The 21,946-nt window shown below is 42.6% G+C and overlaps 1 protein-coding gene across 2 annotated transcripts in view; it reads left to right on the forward strand.

Annotated features, from left to right (window-relative positions):
- Positions 1-10,197, forward strand: part of LOC139327780 (E3 ubiquitin-protein ligase Midline-1-like) — a 57,213-nt gene extending 47,016 nt beyond the window's left edge. For both annotated transcript variants that reach the window (XM_070957739.1, XM_070957740.1), the window contains exons 4-10: positions 564-671; positions 2,423-2,571; positions 3,156-3,283; positions 4,482-4,625; positions 7,226-7,387; positions 7,623-7,830; positions 7,923-10,197. In XM_070957739.1, coding sequence (XP_070813840.1) covers positions 564-671; positions 2,423-2,571; positions 3,156-3,283; positions 4,482-4,625; positions 7,226-7,387; positions 7,623-7,830; positions 7,923-8,271 — 1,248 coding nt within the window. In that variant the 3' untranslated portion in view covers positions 8,272-10,197. The remainder of the gene's footprint in view (positions 1-563; positions 672-2,422; positions 2,572-3,155; positions 3,284-4,481; positions 4,626-7,225; positions 7,388-7,622; positions 7,831-7,922) is intronic.
- The last annotated feature ends 11,749 nt before the right edge of the window (positions 10,198-21,946 follow it).

Here is a 21,946-nt window from a genome sequence, read left to right on the forward strand (position 1 = left end):
TCGTCTCAGCCAAGTGACAGCAAGTTGCAAGAGTGCCAATCATCAAAAGGTGTAAATGGTATTTGGTGAGATCACAGCAGCTACAGAAGCTACTTGAAGCTAGCTAGTATCTACCTTCTGAAGTGGAATATAAACAGTGATATGATTTCTTGTGAATATGGGATTCAGTGGGAAATGTGTTAAGGGCCAAATGTCTGCTACCCATCTCGAAGAGGGTATTTATAGTGCACTATACAGTTAATGGGGGGTGATTTCGGACACATCCCTCGTGGGTGGTTCTTCAGCATATTGCTGGGTGTCATATCTGATCTGGAACAGCCACAGGGACTCCTGCTTATTTCACTTGTCACTCAGCACTCAAGCCAGCAGGAGGCGAAAATGCCTTAATATGCCTCGTCTTCCTCGAGAGCTCGCTTCCAGACAGGAGGGCCGGCTGATGGATGGAAATGACATCCCGTCCTTCCGTCGACATGATGTGGAGCCACTGAACATACATCCCACCGTATCCCCGGCATCCATCAATCTTTTTGTTTACCCAATACTGTCTGTGAATTGGTTCTCAGGTGAACGCGTCCCGTCAGGAGGGCAAGCTCCTGGAGGAGTGTGACGTCCTCATCGAGATCATTCAGCAGAGGAGGCAGATCATCGGCAACAAGATCAAGGAGGGGAAGGTGAGGAGAATGCTTTGAGAGCAGATAGCATTTATTTTGCTTTTTCACACCCGTCTTTCATTTCATATCCTCCCACCTTTCCTTACCTCTGCCAAGCTAACAACAACAACAAAAAAAACACACATTTGGCCCATTTTAAAGCTGCTGTTTGTCATTCTCTTTCTCCACTACATCCAGCACATGCTAAATTGATGCTTATCATCAGATGGGCCATGTGCTGTCGCTACTAATTTGCATTATTCCTTAATCATTAAAAATGGTATTTCCTTCCATTAGTGAACCATTCTACCAGGTATAATGATCATCAAGGGGCAAATACTGCAAAAAAATTGAATATATTTAGCATAAAATATAGTGTGCATATGTGGTACAATCTGGGAGGCAAGCATTCACAATCCAAAGGTTTGGATTGCTCCAGTTGATTGACTGCCAGAGTCTTCGCCTTTATTCGTCACTATTTAAACACACACGTGCACTCAAAACACTCCAGGCTGCCATCAAACATTTTGTGTCAAATGCAGTACTTCGTTCCGGCCCCTTGACCCGATCCCTACATGGTGAACAGACGGCGGGCTGTTCAGCAGCTGAAAATTCAAACCCTTCAACACACTCTGAACAGACGGCGAAACCAGGCCGACTGGTCAAGAGTAGATCCCAGAGCATATGGGAGGTCGCGTTTATTCGTGCTCTAAACCCGAATGATTTTTTTTTTTTTATCTGTATCTAATGAGACTTGGAATCCACCAGGGATTTGTCTTCTCCATGTAATGTAGGCTTTTAGCTTTTAGGATAGCACCAAAGAAGATGCAGAGATATTTATTTTTAGGCCAATAGATTTCTACAAATTGCTTTTTGGTGGGGCGTTAGAACATAATCAATAACATTTATTTTTTTTTTACATGATAATGACTTGCAAATTTCAATGGATTTGGCCTGAGATTACAGTGTTTTGGGTCCTTCACAAGCCAAACCGCTGATGAAATGTCCTTCGACCTCAATTCAGCCACTGACCTCAATCTGTCTCTTAAAGTCTTGTACTCGTACTGTATGGAGAGGGAATGACAAATAAGAGGGGACAAATAAGGGACAAATACGAGGAAATGAAATCCCAGATTTCCGTGGAATGGAATCACTGACACGGCAAGAAAATTCAATATGAGCAGGTACACGGGAGAAACTTATCTGGCGTAGTACAAACTTTTTGCTTGAGCCATTTGTCTGTTCTTTGGTTTCTCTTTTTTCAACAGAAATCAACCATGATTGCATCCATGGGTTCTTTGACTTCGTCGACAATGCAGAGAAAAGATTAACTTTGAAATGGAATTTACCTTCACAGTTACAAAATAACCAGGGTCTCTCAACAAAACCTCATAGGACAAGAATCAAGGGAGGTCAAAACACATCAGCTTCCAGTCCTTTTAACTGAAGATCAGCAGGACGGCAGGATTTACAATCTTTAATATTCTACTCTTTTACCAATGAAGACAGCATAAAGAAGAAATAGACGACGGTTGCATATGCACCAGCCAATTCTAGATTTGACCTTTTCATGTATGGGTGACTTCATCCATCTCCTTGTACCATTAAAATCCCACAGTTTGGGGTAATTTGTTGTTGTCAGGGCTGATTAAGTTCTCAACCCTAATGATCCACGACATCCTAACCTGGATGAGGACATTTTCACGCATCCTTGGTTTGACTACTTGAGCCAGTCTAACAGCACTGACTTTGCATTTCACCATGCTTTTCAGGCACAAAGGCTCCGGAAGCTCGCCCAACAGATCTCCAACTGCAAGCAGTGCATCGAGAGGTCCTCGGCCCTCATCGCACAGGCCGATCAGACACTGAAAGAAACCGACCATGCTCGCTTCCTGCAGACTGCCAAGAGCATCAATGAGAGGTCAGACTGGCCACACATGTTGGAATTATTAATCTTAGCAAACGAGGATCTAGCTTTAGGGTGAGGGCATAGAGCGCACACATAGATGGTGACAACCAATCTGAGATGCTTGTGTACTTGACTTGCCCAACAGCAAAGACACAGAGAGAAGGAATTTAATCTTTTATTTAGCCTAATCTTATTCCGCTCCCTGCTTAAGCTCTCTGACTAATTGATTTTGCAATTGAGACCAAAACCTGGTGTCCAATGTGGGCATCCTCAGGAGAAACAAAGCGGAGTGATATAAAAAGAAATCATTATCCTTTAGTCCTTCAAACAAAAGTTGTCTTTCAGTCAGGATCTAATCGGCACAGTGTCTTTAATTAGGTGGCTGATTTTATTCAGATTTAGTGTTTTAATTTAGCAACTGTCGAGCAGTTTGTTCAGACTGTCTGTGTTCTTCATCAGCTAAAATGCCTTGTTCCTCTTGGCGTAGCTTCTGAATTAAGATGCTGTATGTTCTTCAGTTCTCCTTTTATTTCAAAGATAAGAATTGCATAAATAAAGTATAAAAGCCTGTTCGATCTTAATTGGTAATGACCTAGGGTTTCCATGGCAACCGCATCAACCCAAGTCCTGATCCCTGAGATACATCTGACGGACACCTTCGACAATTTCGCCCTCGACTTCGGCAGAGAGAAGAAGTTGCTGGAGAGTCTGGATTATCTAACAGGTAAACTATGTGATTTCATCATCGTCTTTTTGTTTGGTATTGTATTGCTAACAATAAAAACTGTTTTAATCACCACCTGAAATTCAGAGGATTAGTTTGTGGTCAAAATCAGAGGGCAGTGCACCATCGTAACCGCTTGATATTTACTTTCTCTGAGGTTAAAAGCACCAACCAAATGTCTGCTTTTGTTGGATCCACAGTCTAGACCTTTAATCCAATTCCTCATTGACCATGAAAACAAACATTCCCTCTAATTACGATTCCACTCCAGCTTTAAATTCAGATTTTGTCTTTTCTTTTTCAATTCTTTTGAAGTCCCTGCTGTCTTCAAGCGCTGCGTTTGAAGGAACAGGCCCCAGCCTATTAAATCCTAAATTAATTTTCAACATTAATTTCTGATGTCCCACTTGCGAGGGCCCATCAAAATGTCAGCGCGTGAATTATGAGCATGCTGGGGACAAAAACAAGGCATGGTGTGCAAAGGACTTGAAGGTCCGGGAAAATGGCTGGCTCGTATTTATTCTAGGCGATGCATGGGGGTCTCGCTGGAGGGCCTTTTCGCTAAGTGAATCAGTCTGAATCACTCCACTATGTGCAGCCACTCATGACAGAACGCTCGGAAGAGGGTGAGAGTGACAGACACAGAAAGAGATAGGAACTGGCTCTACAATCAATTTCAGCTGTGCCTTTGCATCTTTGTTTCTCACCTCAGTCCATCTCTTTCTACTTAAGATGTCATGGTTTGAGTACAAAAAACAATGTCTTATTTATTTCTCTCCCAAACAAAGACAGCTATAGCTCAATAAAGTGCACGTGAATCAAAAAGGGAGCGTAGGGAAGCCATTTAATCATCTGATTATGCAATGAGCCACATATGTTACTGCTAAAAAGGTATTTACTCTTCCCGCTGTGTTAATGTGTTTCTGAATATTTTATCATAGCTCTTCCGCATTGCTTTTAATGCTCAACCTACCGCTCTACTGGAAAGAACATTTTAAATCCTGCATGTAATGAAGCCCTTGCATTCATAAATTGAACCAAATGAACATGCACTCGGTTAATTGGGGCTGCGGTGTCATAACAACTGACAGCCTTTGAGTGTGTTATCATTTTGGAATGTCGCTAATGTAATTTGCAGCTATGCTCAACTGGACTGTAGCATCTTGGTGGGTGACGTTCCTCTTTTCATCCCCTGCAGCTCCAAATGCTCCGAGCATCAGGGAGGAGTTGTGCACGGCCTCCTACGACACCATTGCGGTCCACTGGACGTCTGATGATGAATTCATAGTGGTGTCCTATGAGCTCCAGTATGCCATCTTCACAGGGCAGTCTAACATTGCCAGTAAGTACGTGTGGCTGAATAGGGATGCTTGAGTCCGATAGGGTTCGGGTGAAGTGTGATGCATCTTGAAACACAAATTCACTCTGATTGAAATCATTGCTAGCCATGGTTGTAGCTACAGTTGAAGAAGCTGAAGTCATGTGATGGGTTTTTGGCAATTTGGATGCTTTTAGCAACATGGTGGGAATTCTGTCCACACTGGATGAATACTGTATGTCAGATACTACTGACAGGGTAACAACCACTCCCAGATGGAAAGTAGAAGTCATCCAGCTGAGTCATGAAATGAAAATGAAATGGGGATCCAGCTAAAGGTGGCCTTAAAACAACATTCAGACCATGAGAAATAAAATAGCATCATCACTGCGCAGCTGACCCAGTGAATAAAGCCTAAACATTCAAATGATTAAATCAAATTGTTATCTAAACAAAGACTGCAGCTGCAGCACTGGCCATTGTCCAACATCCTGCATGCAGACCATTTACATCCAATTCACAGATCTGAGATCTGCTCTTTACAATCATGTGCTCTATTGTGGCCAGTAGCTGCCCTAAGGCAGCTGGGAGCTGAAGTGCTTTTCTAAAGGCTGAGATAGCAGTGGAAGTGAAGCCTCCTGAAGTGAAGCCTCTAGCTTTTATGCTACTATCACCCTCACATCAAATGACTGTGGCTTCGGAAGAAGGGAAGGAGAATAAGATTTGACGATAGCACAGCGGAGAATTCACACTGGATGTGGAGCGTTCAGCAAAAAATGAGACTTCAGTGGATATACTGAGCTCATGTGTCTGCACATGCAGGGAGTTTAGGTTTAGCACAGAAGGAGAGAGATGTCACATTAGGAGACATGACAGCCGCAAAATGAATCAGCGCGTACAGTGTCTTGTTGTACAAGACATACAGTATACGCAGGCATACACACACGTACTCCAATACACACAAGACCACAAAAATCATGAGACACTCCAGTGAGCAAAGGCTATGAGGAAGAAAATGGGGTCAAGACATCTGAAGACAAGCTCCCCGGCTCCCTTTCAATCAAACTGCCTTCTCTGTCTTTCATTTGGTCTTTTTTTTTTCAGATTCAAATAGATTTACCTCACAGCAAAAACCCCGAATTGTCCGGACAATGACCTCACACATGGGCTGGGTTCTTATACTAGGGAGACGGCAGGGTTCAGCTGATTTGGACATTTGCATTCTCGCATACCGCTCCTCTGGGTAACGTCCAGATAAGGAGCCAAAAGTTGCACAGTTTCAGTTAATCTAGAGACAGTGTGCAGATACAGTAACCACAGGCCTGGCCAAATCAACCAGGACTGAAATCTTAAGGATGACACCTTTAAAGGATTTTTCCCTCCTTTGATTTCTCCCCATCTTTGCAAGGTTACACAGTTATCATTGCCCCCTCGTTACATACAGTCGAAAGCATGCTTCGAACCAACAGCCATTAAACTAATGTGAGACACATCTTCCTTTCTTCCCCTCTTGCTTTCACATCCCTGTCTCCTTCAGTTTACTAAGATTTCTGTGAGCTTTCTCACCTCCTCTTTACACATTAAATAACATCAGAGGTGTTGCTGTTGGCATTGACGTCACATGCCAGAACCCCCCCCACCACCACCACCACCACCGGGAGCAATTCAGATGAATCAGAGGTGGAATTCGTCTAATGTTAATGCATTAAAAACACAACAACAACGTCCTTAACTCCTGTGCATAATCGTTCAGCACAGCCTGCTGAAATGCATTTCCTGTGGGTGATTTGTGTTAGTGACATTCGTCTTAATCCATTTTAAAGGATTACGACAAATATTCGTGTTGTGGTTGGAAAGAACTGACATAAATGCATACTGATTTTGTTTTCTTGGGTTTTCAAAGTTATGATTCTCAATATTTTTATTACATCAGTTGATATATTTGCATTTTGAAGTTGTCAGGCTGATGAAAAAGGTTGTAATTTTTCTGTAAAATGCATCATTTCTGCTCTCTTATCGATTTAATTAGTTAATAAAAAAATAAACTTTAGCTGGAAGTTGAAAATGTGATGTGACATTGTGAAATCAAAAGGAAAACTGAGGGTGCTCATCAAAGCAAAGGGCTGCATTTATGTTAACCTCCTGCTAAATTCCTCAAGCAAACTAAGCCATGGAATGGAAGGAAAACACACACACACACTTGTGCACACACTCTTGCCTTAGGAGGTGGTGCTGGAGTCCTAAGTTCCATTGAATAAAACACACACCATGCAAAGAGAGCATTGTGCAGCTATGAAGCTGACAAGGTGCGAATGGCTTCCTCTTGTGCCTTTTCACACCCTCTCACCTGTTCCCACTGCCACGAGCTCACACACAGCCAATCATCCTTTCACGCACCTGCATATCACTCTCCTCTCTCTGAAGCGTTTGAGTTAAGGCTTTTTCTCCTTTGTGTGTGATTTTTCTGCCCGGAGTTACAATCAAATGTCTCCCACAGATTTCTTATTCTTTTCTGACTGTGCGCTTTCAATAAAGCACTACAATAATGACGCTAACTGCTACTTGTATCACTTCTCCCTCTGCCTCTTTCACCTTTTCTTGCCCTCCTTTCCCTCTCCTCTCAGGTCTGTGTAACTCATTGGAGAGCTGGATGATTGTTCCCAACATAAAGCAGAACCACTACACCGTGCATGGTCTGCAGAGTGGCACCAAGTATATCTTTGTTGTCAAGGCCATTAACCAAGCAGGAAGCAGGAGCAGTGAACCGGGGACTCTGAAGACCAACAGTAAGCACAAGACGACTGAAAAGAACACTCTGCATGGGATTGACATTTAATGAAAATTCGTGCGTAAACACACACACAGAAGTAGAAGTAGCTTTTTTTTTTTCCTGTTGGCAAATATGAAATTCAATTAACTGAAAAGAAATGAGCTGTTCTTGAAAGAATGCTGCCTTTTATAGATCTCAGTTCATTTCAAAATCAATTTGTGTTCTTCCATTCCCTCCCTCTCCTCCATCAGGCCAGCCGTTCAAGCTGGATCCCAAATCTGCCCACAAGAAGCTGAAGGTGTCCCACGATAACCTGACGGTGGAGCGGGACGAAACCACGTCCAAGAAAGGCCACAGCCAGGAGCGTTTCACCAGCCAGAGCAGCTACGGCTGCGTGGGAAACGTCTTCATCGACAGCGGCCGTCACTACTGGGAGGCTTTAATTGGAGGGAGCACATGGTGAGTTTTATTGACCCACAGATTTCTAGCCTAGTCTGAGTAAAAGTTATTTGTTTTCATGTGCATTAATGGAATCTTCCACTCCTCCCCAGGTACGCCGTGGGCATAGCCTACAAATCAGCCCCCAAGCACGAGTGGATCGGGAAGAACTCGGCCTCCTGGGTGCTCTGCCGCTGCAACAACTCCTGGGTGGTTCGCCACAACAGCAAAGAGCTGGCCATCGAGCCCTCGCCTCACCTGCGGCGCGTCGGGGTCCTGCTGGACTACGACGCCGGCTCCCTGACCTTCTACGACGCCGTGGGCTCCCAGCACCTGCACACATTTCACGTCTCCTTCGTCCAGCCCGTGTGTCCCGTCTTCAATGTGTGGAATAAGTGTCTGACAATTCTCACCGGTCTCCCCATCCCTGACCATCTAGAGGGACTTGAACCCCAGGACTGAAAAGTACCAACAGATGAGAATAAATCAGCATTAAATGGTCTGAATTTTGTTAAAGCTGCACTGCAGAGCACAAGAGTGTCCCGTTCTGCTTGATTTACCTAAATTAAATTCTGGTCATGTGCACTTTTTTGTACCCAGAGGTAGTCACAAAACAATGAGTGAAATATAATGCTCCTCGACAGCAGCTAGCGAGTCCTAAAAAAGCTGGACTCTATGTTTTACAAACTGCAGCTTTGATATGCAAAGTGGGGATTTATTTCATTAAGCTTCTCAAATTCCTAAAAGCAAATATAACGCTGGTTCATCATGTTGTCTTTGACTCTTAAAGGCTGAGTAAAAACTCGACTAGATGGATGACAGTAAAGCCAGACTTGATCCAGGAGAGACCAAATGGACTGAGCTGAGCCAGAAATTCCTGCTCTAAGACACTCTGGGGCCACAGCGGCTATATTTGTACCATTGCATCTAGGAGACAAGCCACGAATCAATTTCTAATTTTCACCTTATCAGATATAGCACTTTGAAAATCCCTGAAAGCACACACACATACACTTACACTGCATACACACACACAAATAAACAAGTGCGAATACACACATGCCGCTCCAACTTCAATCAATCACGGTTGCTGGAAAAAGCAGAATATTAGATGTATATTTTGTAAATTTATCGCACCCCCAGCCCCCATCGCTCCCTTGTTCATTAAAAAAGAAACCAAAGTAGCCATTGCCGTCTGTCCAGATATCATTGCATAAATTTAACTTACAGAAATAAAGTTAATAAATGCTGAATTATTTTTTAAAAAGTGGCAGAGAGGAAATAGCGTTATGCTAATATTAAATGCAGGATTCCCTTAAAGGTAGACCTTGTTTTTTGCACATTGTTCATACTTTATTCATAGTTCTGTAGCCTAAAAATCTAATTTTGGTGCAATGAACATGCATTCATATTGGAAATGTGTTGTGTTCTGTTTGAGTTATCGTGTTCATTTCCTTTTTTGGCAGCCAGAGAACTGCTGCCATTATGATGTTTTGTGATACATTATATGTGAGTTGTGTAGCCCCGGGTTATTATTGAAGCTAAGGGGTAAAAATACTCATTTGCGTGAGGTTTTTTTTTTCTCTCTCTCTCATTGTTTTCTATTAAACCAGTGAGAATTATTTGTTCTGGTGTGCCAATACACCAGAGCCATCTGTACTCTTTTAACAAAGAGTGTCTTCCCATTTTATCTTTTCAAAATAAGAAATTTTAAACACTGTTTTCACACTGGGGTCTTTCTCATCAAATCTACATGCAGCACATTGTTTGAAAAGGTTGCATTACACTCCACAAAAACACCCCACCTTGCACAGCCACGCACAAGGGAGCTGCCCTCAGACTTGTCGCACTTTGATGATGTCAGTAGGACGCACATCACTGTTAACTGATTGGCTGAATCTTGATTTAAAATTTCCCTCCTTCCTTGCGATTGAAAAAGGGACACAACAGCCTGAATGAGGTTCAGAAATTTGACTCTCAAAGGGTTAGATCCTGACAACGAAACCTCCCACAGGAATATATCCACATGTGATAATTTTGTTCTGTGTAATAATGTTTAACAGTGACAAAAATGGCGCTCCTCGGTGTAAATACAAAGATTTGGTTGTTGCTTTGTTTCAATACCCGGTACACTTAAAAGTATGACGAGAAATAGCAATCTGCTCTTTAATTCTGTGTTTCTTGGGCAATTAATTGAACTGTATGTTTTCATTGTATCTGAATACGTAGTGCTTAATTTAATGTTTCCATTGAACTTTATGACCATGGTGTCACATGCTCTGTCTCTGTGGACATTTTTATGGAAAACGGGATATGAGTGCTTGCATCACTGTCGTCTGAGATATGTCTATGAAAAGGTCAGAAATAAACGTTCCTTTTCACATTAAAGGGTGCTCTCTTTTTCTTTTTCTTTTTTTTCCTTTTTTTTTGCAGAGTGCAGCGGTGAGAATGTCAAGAGCCGATCTCATAAAGCGGGGCGGGGTGATATGCCAGGAGCCTTTTTTTTTTTCTTTTCTCAGGGATGAACAAACGAAGATCACACTGAGGAAATTCAAGTCGTCCCATATTCAATATATTATGGCAGACTATGGCATTTTGGTATGAGTAAAGTTATTGGTGACCTTCAGGAAGGCATTGATGTAAGCATGAATATCTTTCTCAGTTACTTGCCCAGTTATAAAAAAAAACAGGTCAAAGTCAGTCAAATTTAAAGGACCAGCGTGTAGGATTTACTGTCATCTAATAGTGAGGTTCTCTAGAGCCAGTGTTTGCTTTGTCCACTCTGCTACTGAACAAACATGGCAGTGCAACATGCTGGACTCCATTGAAGAGGACCTACCCCCTCTGAAATTTTGCTTGTGGACCGTGGTGAAATCTGCTTTCCTTCCATTCGTAACAGGTTTTTGTTGCCATCCAAATTTTGCCAAAATCCACCATGTTTGTTCCCTGACATAGACTACAAGCCTCTGCATATGGGTGGTGTTCTAAGGTTTTTGACAGGTGACAACTTAAAAACAAGTTAAGATGCACTTGCAACTCCTCAACACAGGAGGTCTGTGGCTCAATTTATTCAGATTTATCTGCCAAAGTAGGGTCTAATCATCTTGACTACTCAATGTAATGTAATATCATTATCCACTGTGTTGTGACATTGTTGGGAACCTATGCCTCTAAATGATGAACGATCCAGGCAGATGCTTATGTTAACCTCTAAGTTTAGACCTTAACTGGCTGGGTTCACATGAGTTTACGAATTTCCTGTGGAAGAGGAAGCTGTCGGGCTTATCATGTGAACTTCCGGCGAACCCCAGGGGCTCTTCCTGATTCTCCAGGAGCGATTGTTCTCGGATGCCAGGAGCTTCAGTGGGGCTTTGTCGCTGAACAGTGAGCATGTTGCGAGTGCGCTGTTCACACGGTTCAGTGGCATGAGTGGGCAAAACGCGGTTACCAAGCTCTCCACTGAGGAAACAGTAAAGGGAAAAAAGGGCAATTTTCAGGTCGCCACCTACAAGTAATGGAGGTATGCGCTCATTTGTATTACAGGTTGAATTACAACCTATAAGTACAAATCATTTCGGCCCCTTGGGTCTCTGAACCAAAACAGTTAAATAAAATACTTGGGTGACGCCATGAAGTAGCATGGGATCACGGGATTTGCTGTCTTAATTGACGATGAATCTCTATCTCACTAATGCTCATGGATGAGATTATGTATTTAAGTTTTATGCATGTCACATTTAGTCACATTGGGTGACTTCCCCTGGGATTTATAGCAACTAGAGGCAATAAAATTAGGGATTTCTCTCAGTTTGATTATTGTTGGAAACATTTGGGATAATGTTAAAGACACATCTTCAACAGAATATGTGACACAGGCACAGTCAGTTGTAGGTATTGTAATGCAGGAATGTAACATCGCGCTGCTCAGAAATTTGGGTTAGCAACTATAATTAATAGAATGTGTCATCACAATGGCTTTCACAGTGTTACATCAGTGACACAATTATATGCACTGCACATTAAATGTATAAGTTCATGAGTCACAACATGAGGCCATCTGTGCATCTTTAAAAGGAGTCAGCCAAGCGTAAGTTGTGTCATTTCTTGATATGTGCATGTCCACAGAGAGCAATTACCTTCTTTAAGACTTGACTTAAGACTGTTGTGACGGGTCTATTTATTCCCTGCATGACATGAAAGAATTAATTGTCGGCCAACTTCAATGGAAGTATGTCTTCAGATTTTCTGAAGTCATTGCCAAACAATTACATTTATGTAATGGAAAATACAATTTGTTGGCCCTAAATTCTGACCTTTTCCTCCAGGCTAACACAATTTGAGCCAAGTTCAGCAGTTAAACGTGTTTGCTGACCCGCTCCTGCGCTCATTCAAGACTTTGGGTGACATTTCAAACAATCGATGCAGTAACTTAATGTGTCCTGGGATTTTGCTGTTTGGCTGAAACGCAGCACAAAGGTTGAGGAGCAACTATTTTATTAACCTATATCAAGGGAGGGATTTGCTGAGCTTGTGTGTTTTTTCAACACAGCGTTGGTTCACAAACAGTGGTGCACCACCATGAAGGGAACTACACGATGAGGTCCAGCAGCTCAGAACTAAGGCCTTTTTTTTGCTTCAAGGGCAACTTGAATATACTTTAGGAAGAAGCAGAAACTGTTACTCATTCAATTTTCCCCCATGGGTCTTGGAATTTGAACCATTGACCTTCCTTCACAAGACTACTACACTTTCCTTTAGGCAAACTCTGTCCCACTTTTAAACATACCATTAAGCCAGAGCTGGTTCAGTGCGTTGCTGTTTGTGCTGGTGCCACTGCAACTCCACTTGTATGGGCAGTCGTGAGGCTCTGCACTCCCTTGAGGATTTTGACAGCCAAGCCACAGCACAGAGATAGAGACAAGACTCAAAAAGACACAGCTTTCAAGCTCCTGGGGGAGCAGCGCATGTACTCTGTGGGCCCTTGCCATTCTGATGAATGTGTGCGTGTGTTCAGAGAACTCTGACAATTTGGCATTTCAAGCCAGTAGGCAAAAGCATAATTTTGAGATATAAGCTGAGGGGCAATAATACTACCTCCCTCAGGAGTGGATCTGGAAAATGGGACAAATGATATAGAAGCACAGTGACAGCAAAGACAAAATGAAGCTAGGTCAAACAACTGCATTCCTGGCTCCAATACTCTTGTTTTTTATGAAAATGTTACACATTTTACTTGTTCATTACTTGCCAATTCTTATGTATATCTGGGTCTGGCTATGCAAAAGCTTTTTTTTCTCCATGCCATCTTGCAGAATAGGGAAAGCAGTCCTCAAAATGCCCAGCAGATGTCACTGTTAGGATTCAGGAAAATCAGCACACAAGCACCCTGCAGAAATGTCACTGGATTATGGACAGTTATTGGCAACAGAATGACTATTGAACTTCCCTCTACATAGACCTGGTGTGTGTGTGTGTGTGTGTGTGTGTGTGTGTGTGTGTGTGTGTGTGTGTGTGTGTGTGTGTGTGTGTGTGTGTGTCTCACAGAAAGAGTTATTTCCAAGGAAACAGAACAATTGTACACAGCAGTCTCGAAGCAATCCATGTGTTTTAAATGAATGTATTTCAATAATACTGAGGTCTCTGATCTGGCAATAGAAAAAAAGAAAAAGGCCACGTTAAATGTATCACGTCAAATGTCACCTCATATCTACTGATTTCAACTTACAGGAGAAAATCTATGAACAAAATGCGGGTAGCTCATTTATGCAAGCGTCAGGAACCTATTTGGCTCTCAATCGAGCATTATCTGATTCCTCTAAGTCACTATCTATTAAATCCTCAATTTGGAAGGTTCTTTGGGAGACCATTATTCACAAGTCATTGCTCTAATAGAGACCACGGCAGTGTCTATTTCAGGGTGCAGGCAGAGAAAATGTGCTACAATAAGTCATACAATTTGACTTCAGACGCTATGTTTCACGAGTGTTTTGATAAGATCAATATGCAATCAGGAGCTTGCGGTCATTTTTTTTCCCTGAAGGATTTTCGACTAGACTGAATGCATTTAGGAAAAATAATATATACATTTTCCCGCCTAGCAACATGGACTATGGTCTAGCAACATTGTTACACCCAATCAGTATCATCACATTCAAACAGCCTAACTGACAGCTGTATGATTTAAATTCAAATTTGTGACGTTTCTGTGCACTTGGCTGTGCTGTACTGTATGTATCGGCATACTTGACCTGCCGAGGCCTCCTTGAGGCCAACGACCGCACGGCGGCAACCGCATTACGACCGGCTGACGAGCTTGCCACTGAAGGCAGTCAACCACCACGTTTGATATGCCGGTGCCAAAGTGTTCCACCTTCTGCTCAAGCTTCTTGATGACCACCACAGCTGAGTTTGCTGCCAGCAGGAATCCAAGAATTTGGCTGATATCTGTAAAGGCCAGGCTGCTAGCAGGTGCTTGGTCTGGATATAGAACGTCTCTCTTCACTTGGCTTAAGTAGAGTACCTCAGGGAGGCTGCTACAAGGTTTGGCTGCTAGCTGGGCTATGCCAGTGAGGAGGTGGAGTGGCCACAAGGGCCCAAAGGCTGTCTGGCAGGTCATACCTACTGCTGACCTTAGGAAAAGCCTCCAAGAACCCTCAGGGCCCGTTGCCTGACTTTATTCTCAAGATGTTGAGGTTAGAAAGCTAAAAAGAGGGTAGAGCAGTTCTTTAGCCCTCAATAGCCTTCACACAGTCTGTGCTAATTGCAGGTTAGCTGTTTGGGGATTTCAAGACAGCAAGCAGGTATTCCACAGTTGCCTGTTCATCCTGGCTTTAAGCACTACTCATCCTCGTGACTGTGAAAGTGTTCTCACAACAAAATCATCTTTCCCTTTCAGCTGTGAAGCTCGTGGATTAATAGCAACACCAGCTTCTTGAAAACATTTGCGCCTTATTCCTTACACTCGCACTGCTTTGGATTCATTTCCAAGCGCACCATCCCCTGAAAGAAGAGCACTCTGATATTGGATCATTAATGAGAGTCAGGTGCTGAGCAGCTTCTTATCAGGAGTCCCCTCGCTCCCTCCTCAATAACACTCAACCATACCCCTTCCTGCCGAAAAAACAGTTTAGACTTTTGTGGAGGGAGACCCCTCATTTATACTTTACTGCATTTAATCTTAATCAGAGACATGTTATTTATACACCAGCCTTGCATTCTAATCTGTTGCACCAGACAAGGCACCAAAGGCTTTTGTGATGAACAATTTGCTCTATTGATCAGACTAGGCCTAGAGCACAATTAAAGCCAAAGGAAGGAATGATCACTTTACTAATGATGGACCTTTTGGGAAAGTTCAGTCCGCAAGTAAAAAAAAAAAAAAAAATCCTGAAAAGAAAAAAATAAAATAGAAGTATACTTAATCTCAGTGACCCTGATTTTGATCATAAGAGATGACATCTGTTGCCTGAATTTCTGGCTAATATTGGTATCTGCTAACTGTGCTTAACTTCGCCCATATCTTTCTTGCTTCCCATTTCATCCTTTGTCATCTCTCTGTTTCTCTTTTGACAATCGGTATTTCTCAGCCCTTCTGCCTTTCTTAAATTTCTCTTCTTAAAATTCACTCACAGGCTGCATTTCTCTCCCACCTTCTCAATAACTCACTCAATCCCTCTTTGATAGTGTAGCAATTTTATCCAGACAGCCAGTCAAGAATCCAATTAGTTTGCACCTCTCAATCATAAAATCTTCAGTCCGGTTGAAACAAACTTGGACAGACATGCTTTTACCGCCTTGCTGCCTAATTAAGGGACGATAATTTATTGCACTCCAAATGGGAGAGAGCTTTTGTGCACTCAAGTAATTGGAAAAAAATATAAGGGAGACAAGAGAGGGGAGCAACCGAGCGACGAGAGACGATAAAGGCATGAATTAAAAGGTAGCGGACACGGGCAGGGTGTTAGCTAGGTGTTTGAGCCATTTCTGCTCATTTCTCCCTTGACTAAGTCCAAACTAAGAGTCAGACATTTTTCGAAAGGAGTCCTAGCAGGGCAGCGTGCAACCTAGGTCGTCTAAGGACTCAAGCGTCTTTCATATTTGCTTTTAAAATTCAGAGGAGCGTTGCTTGTATCAGCAACACATCATCTTTCATTTTTATAAGGAAAGTACTAGAGAAGGGCCCTGACCCGGCAAGGTGGAAGAACAAACAAGGCTGCCCTTCTTTGTGTCTGTGTGTTTGTGTGTTCTTGTACTTTTGTACCTGTGAGAAACAAATTGAGTTTCAGACCTTTGGAGTGATCACATTTCTGAAACCTGAGTTGGCTTCGTTTGGTCCTCAGTGTGGGATTAAGATTTCACATTACAATTTGTCTTCATTATGAAGAGCTACATTTGACAAGATTCAGTGATCTGGTCAGATTGTTGCAAGTGGATCCCAGCCAGGTATATCTGTACATTATCACAACAAAAACAACTACCCAACAAATTGAAAGGCCTCTTAAATCTGCCAGTGTGCTTCTTCAGAAGTGCTTGTTGGGCTGTGGAATAGCTTTGGAAACTCCCTGCCCCAACATTTTTCAAAGGTCAGGTGAGGGGGATCCAACTGTTTCTGCAACTTTCGAAAACCGACAATCACACCCGCTTCACACTGGCAATGCCCAACTGTGCAGAAGTTTCATTCTGTACACTACTATCACCGTCAGTGCTGTCACTTTTCATGAGCACAACCAAGTCCAACACTTTCAGGAGATAATGTCTGAAAGTCTGGTAGAGCATAACCTATAGCACATATGTCAGCACGACATCCCTTCACCTGGGATGCACCATGTTTGTAATGTATATATTGAGATCCTGTCACAATGTGGACAGAAACAAGGACTTGCTCGATGATGCTGCTAAAGCCCATGATCAGACTGTATGTTCCAACTTTGTAAGACAGGCTTCCTGTCAAAAAATGTATGTTGAGTCATATATCTGGCGACAAGTAAACTGAACCTGCTGGAAAATCAATTGAGTGCCCCTTTAAGTTTATCCAGGGGGAGTAAATGTGGTCACTGGAGAGAGCTCACTGGGACTGAAATGTAACTCCTACATGAGTGTGTGTGTGTATGTATGTGCGTGTGTGTGTATGATGGAGAGAAGGTGAGGATGAGAGGGAGGCAGAATGCAAAAAGAGAGAAAACCTGAATTTGTGTGCACACGAAGAAGAGCAAAGAGAGTATATGTGTGAGATTGGGTGTAGTTGTGTGTGAAGGAGAAAGGAGGAGGAGGGAGAAAAGGTGAGAAGAATATGCGCATTTGTGTATGGATGTGAAAATGCGTGCAAGTGCACACGCGTGTGCGCGCTCGTGGCGGCATTTGTTCTTGCCTGAGCGCATTTGCACAGAGGGGAACGGATATGACAGGCCTGTCTGCTGTCTCCCCAGAATAATTGCTTATGGATTACCTGAGGCGAGTCCCACTGGAGATACTTAGAAATGACACTCCCAGGTGACTCCTTGAATCATGTTCATATCCGGTGCGAGCGAGAGTTTGATTTTGCTTTGCCTGATGTGCGCGTATCCTTGTGTGCGTCCCCGTACAGTACGTGTGTGTGTTTGTGTGAGCCTTTGCAGATCCGAGGGGATACGTTGTCTCCTTCATCTGCTTGACTGACACGCAGGGCGTCACAGCTGTTTGCGTGCACGAGCTGACTGCGTGTGCAAAGAAACACACCAAAAGCATAGGCCTACTTCCTCCAAATCCATCATCTATGACTCAGCTCAATGTCGTGTGGTAACACTTGACAGACTTATTACAGGAACATTTTGGTGGTAATTGTGTTGGCATACAGTCGATACAGGTGGTTTTTAAAGTCCATTAAAAGAAGAACGACTTCAGTGCCACTGCACTGACATTTTCTAGCTCTGAGAGCCTTTGCCTGCAGAGTCTACATATACCAGCAGTGTGCAACAGGTTCTCAACTCTGAACCCTCAAGGTCTGGGGCGTGATGTCAGTGGAACCCTGAATGATTTAGGAGGGCAAAAGCTGAACAGAGACCCTGGAAGATGGCTGCTATCATAGATATTTATTGTTTCAAAACTGTCGTGCTGTTGTCCAGGGGCCCAGAATGTCTTGCTCCTGCTCAAGCCATTCAAGCTTGAGTATGAGTGTTTTCCTGGCAGCCAGAGGAAGCTCTTTGTTATATTTGTGTTTGTCCTAGTCTGGCATTGCAATTCATAAGAGCCAAAAAAAAAAAAAAAAAAATGGCACAACTGTGTGTGCTCTGCATGCTAGGAATCATGAACAAAGCGGATAAGAACATAGCAAGTATTATGCAGTTTTAGCCGCTGTAACGCACAAAGATGCACATGTGAACAGTTAGAACAGCAAATGAAGACAATCGTATCTATCTTGTCCTGGCCAACAGTGCTCCTGTCCTTAGCTAGTTGTGCTAATCCTTGCACAAATGTCAGGCAGCTGGTTTTGAAGGGGGAAAAAAGCAATATAATCAACAGCATGTGGCTGACATGATTGACGTGACAGAATGAAATGCTTTTCTTACCAGCCAGAAAACTGGCCAAATTGTCCTGAGGCGAATAAAGGTTGCTTCAATTTTCTCGGTCGGAGATAAGGTTGATTTCTGATTCATAACAAATTGCGATTTCAAATGTTGACAATCACCGCTATTAATGACCAGTCGCTGGGGGGGGGGGGGGGGGTGTTCAATAGCCTCACGACTATATGAGTTGAGAGTGTAGAGGTCATTATTATGATTCGAATAAAGCATTAAAGCAATAAAGCAATAAAGCATCCAACTTGGTATGAAAGTGGGGAATGGAGGTCTTTTTGCTGGAACGTTTATTGATTTGATAGCAAAATACGTCCTCTTGCAAACACCTTCCTTGGTTGGACTTAAATAAATGCCCCTCAACTGCAAGGTGAGATCGGGAAGTGAATGACAATGTGCAATTCTTGGTGAAGTTGTCTCTGCAACACCACCCCTCATTTGCTTGAATATATACTTTATAGAAAAATTTGGGACTTCCTTGGCTCATCTTAACATTGCAAATCTGAAAGAGGAAATTCTGCAATCAATGGAGGGTGATAAATGTTCTGCAACAAATGATTTTATTGTCACATAAAAGCAAAGGCAGTCTGGCAGAAATCCCTTCATCAGGGCTGCATGACAGAAAGAAAAATGTTCAAAATTACCTTTACGGCAGAGATACGTCACCCAAAAACGACTTTATGGAATTTCAAGCAATCAGATAAAGGTTGCATGTGTAAGACTAAAAAAAGATTTCACACCTTTACTGTACAGTCGCTTTGTTGATCTTATCTGCAGCCAAATTATTAAGGTCGTGAGACCCTTGAAGAACCTAAAATCTGCAGGAAGACATCATTTCAGAATGTCAGTGTATTCACTTGTTGTCACCAGAAAAGAGGAAATATCTGAACAGTTATTATCTTCAAAGCAAGCTGTATTATCAGCTCATATTTTATGCTGCCTGTCATCAAACATAAAACCAGGAAATCACAGCTGATACGAATGAAGTGGCCAGTGCTCATACTGAAGGATGCCTTTCGACGCGAGGAAGCTGTTTGCGAGTTGGGTGTTTAATAGTGTCTCAATGGGATTCTGTGAGCAGTGAAAGGTACAGGTAACATTCAATTACATACCTCTCTACACACAGTATGTATTGAACCGTGGTGGGCCTGAAGTAGATGAGGGGTGACGGGGATAAGCTCAAAACTCAGTGGTCCTTGTATTTTTGCTAGGACAGAACCACAGTGCAGTTGTGTGGTTGATGCACTGGCCTATGTCAAAGGCTTTGGTCACACTAATGTTATATGAATGAGACCGAAAGCCCATTTTGAGAATTCAAATGTGAGATTTAGGTTTGGAAATGCTAATCTGGACTCCCCAAATTACCTATAATTCCTAATGATTCCTTAAATTCCTTATTTTGCAAAGGATGCCTGGAACTTCTGGGCTGATCCGTAGAGGATTGGTGAGTTGCCAAGTGCACAGCAGGACAGCTGATCCAGGATTACCACTACACAGACGCCTGTCCTGAATTACTGATTTGCACGCAAGACTCAGATCTTCACTGTCTTTCAGGAACCTCACATCCTCGAAATTTAAATAATTTATTTTTGAATTTATTTCCTGCATACATCTGATATTCTCGAACATTTATAAGCAGATATGCTTATTGTGCTTTGTGGATGTTGGCTTAACCTCCTCATTCTTTGGGCTCCTATAATTCTAATAATTGCACGGTCAATCTGTTTTTAGATGAACATATTTTGCCTTTTCTTCTGATTCATTTAAACCCAAGAACTCGCCCACACTGAGTAGTAACTGAGCTTGCACATTTGATGAATCTTACAAAATACAGAATTTGGTGGCATAACATGAAATGCTGTTACAGCAAATAAGTAAATATATCATGATTTATATCTTAAATGGGCCGCACATGAGCAAATATACAGTACTACTTGTTTGTAAGTCATTCTCAAACAAAGCAGGGCAATATTTTATCCTACAAAGTTCATCGGTATGTATGTAATTAGATCCCAGAGGAGTCTATTTTCCTGCTGTGTACAGTTCTGATAACACCAGTTACAGATAATACCCTGTGCATATGTTGGTTTACAACTGGGGTCTTGGAGGCCCCAAACTGGAGTGATGCTTTCTGTTGCATATTTCTAAAAGGTGTCCAAAATCATGTTTGTCAGCATATCTCATAAAATTTAAGAAGTACATTTTTTCCATGGCCCCAAACAGACTATTTGAGTCAATGTAAGGTTAAAAAAGAACTGTTGATGATTTCCAGCTGCAATTATGAAAAGAAAAGGGCAAAAAATGTGTAATGCACAAACTGTGGATGACACAATATGGGTCAATCAGTGAAGCTGTGTGGGTGCAGTTCACACAGTCGGCCAGCAGAGAGCGATACACACACTATAATGGAGCTTTTCCAGACTGCGGCTTTGGGGGAAAGCTGTGAGCTACACTCCAACCATCTGCAATGGAGAGGAGTTGAAACTGTGTGTGTGTGTGTGTGTGTCTGTGTGTGTGTGTATGCATGTGTGCACGCCCGTACATGTGTGTATCTGTCATGGTGCTAAGCTTCAACCCTCTCCAGCACAGTAAGAGCTGGAAGCTGCTGCCTGACATTCACAAACAATGGCCACGCAAGACAATGCAAACAAGATGCCTGGGATCATTTCCCTGTCCCCGTGTGCAACAGCTTGCAAAGCTTTTGCTTCTTCCACCCACCCTTTCTAGCTCCAACATAAGACATCGCCCTAGGTGTGGATTTATGTAACCACACAGATCTCTTTCCAAACCTCCTTTAACCAAATCATCCTCACATTCAAAGCACCTTTATATCTCAGCTGCAGATCAGACACGTTAACACTGGAGTTTGGAGGAGCAATCACGGCTTTTTGGAAAGCCCTGCAATTACTCCAGGGCGGTTTGAAGCTGACTGCATTTTGCAGTGCAGCATAAACATCCTGAGGGTGTTGTTTGAGTCAAACATCCATTTGGCTTAGTTATTTTATGGGTCAACAGCACACCAGAGGAAGGGCATAAATACTCTGCCAACACCTTGAATAGTAATGGTCCCTGGGCATCCTGCAACAGTTTGTGTTATGTATGTATGCACCTGGGCACATGCGTGTTTATGTATTAGCTTATTTGTACTGGCAGATGATCCGTCCAAGAAACTTTTTGAAATACTGCCACGCAGGATTAAAGCTGTGCCGGGACACGTGTGCCGGACTTTCAATTGGGTGAGTCACAGTGTATTTGGAGGTAAAGGAGTGCAGTGGATGGTTATTTGTAGCGATGGTACAATTTTGAGGAGGAATTGCAGCTCAAAGCGCGACAGACAGTGGTATACTGAAGGTTAGAAGTCTTCCAGTTCATTTCGACGAAGTGGCGAGCAAATCTGTGTTGACTGGTGAGTTTGAATAACTGCTTGCAACTATAATTAGATTTAGTGTGTCACTGAGCATGACGAAGCAGAATTCTGATAGATTACCAGGGCCTTATTTTATTTATTTATTTTTTTTTTACCGGTGTGATCCCTGACGGTATTCAAATTTGAACATTTAAACCATATAGCTCTAAGGCACTGCTTC

This window comes from Chaetodon trifascialis, chromosome 24 (genome assembly GCF_039877785.1).
Source record: "Chaetodon trifascialis isolate fChaTrf1 chromosome 24, fChaTrf1.hap1, whole genome shotgun sequence".
Taxonomy (NCBI): Eukaryota; Metazoa; Chordata; class Actinopteri; order Chaetodontiformes; family Chaetodontidae; genus Chaetodon; species Chaetodon trifascialis.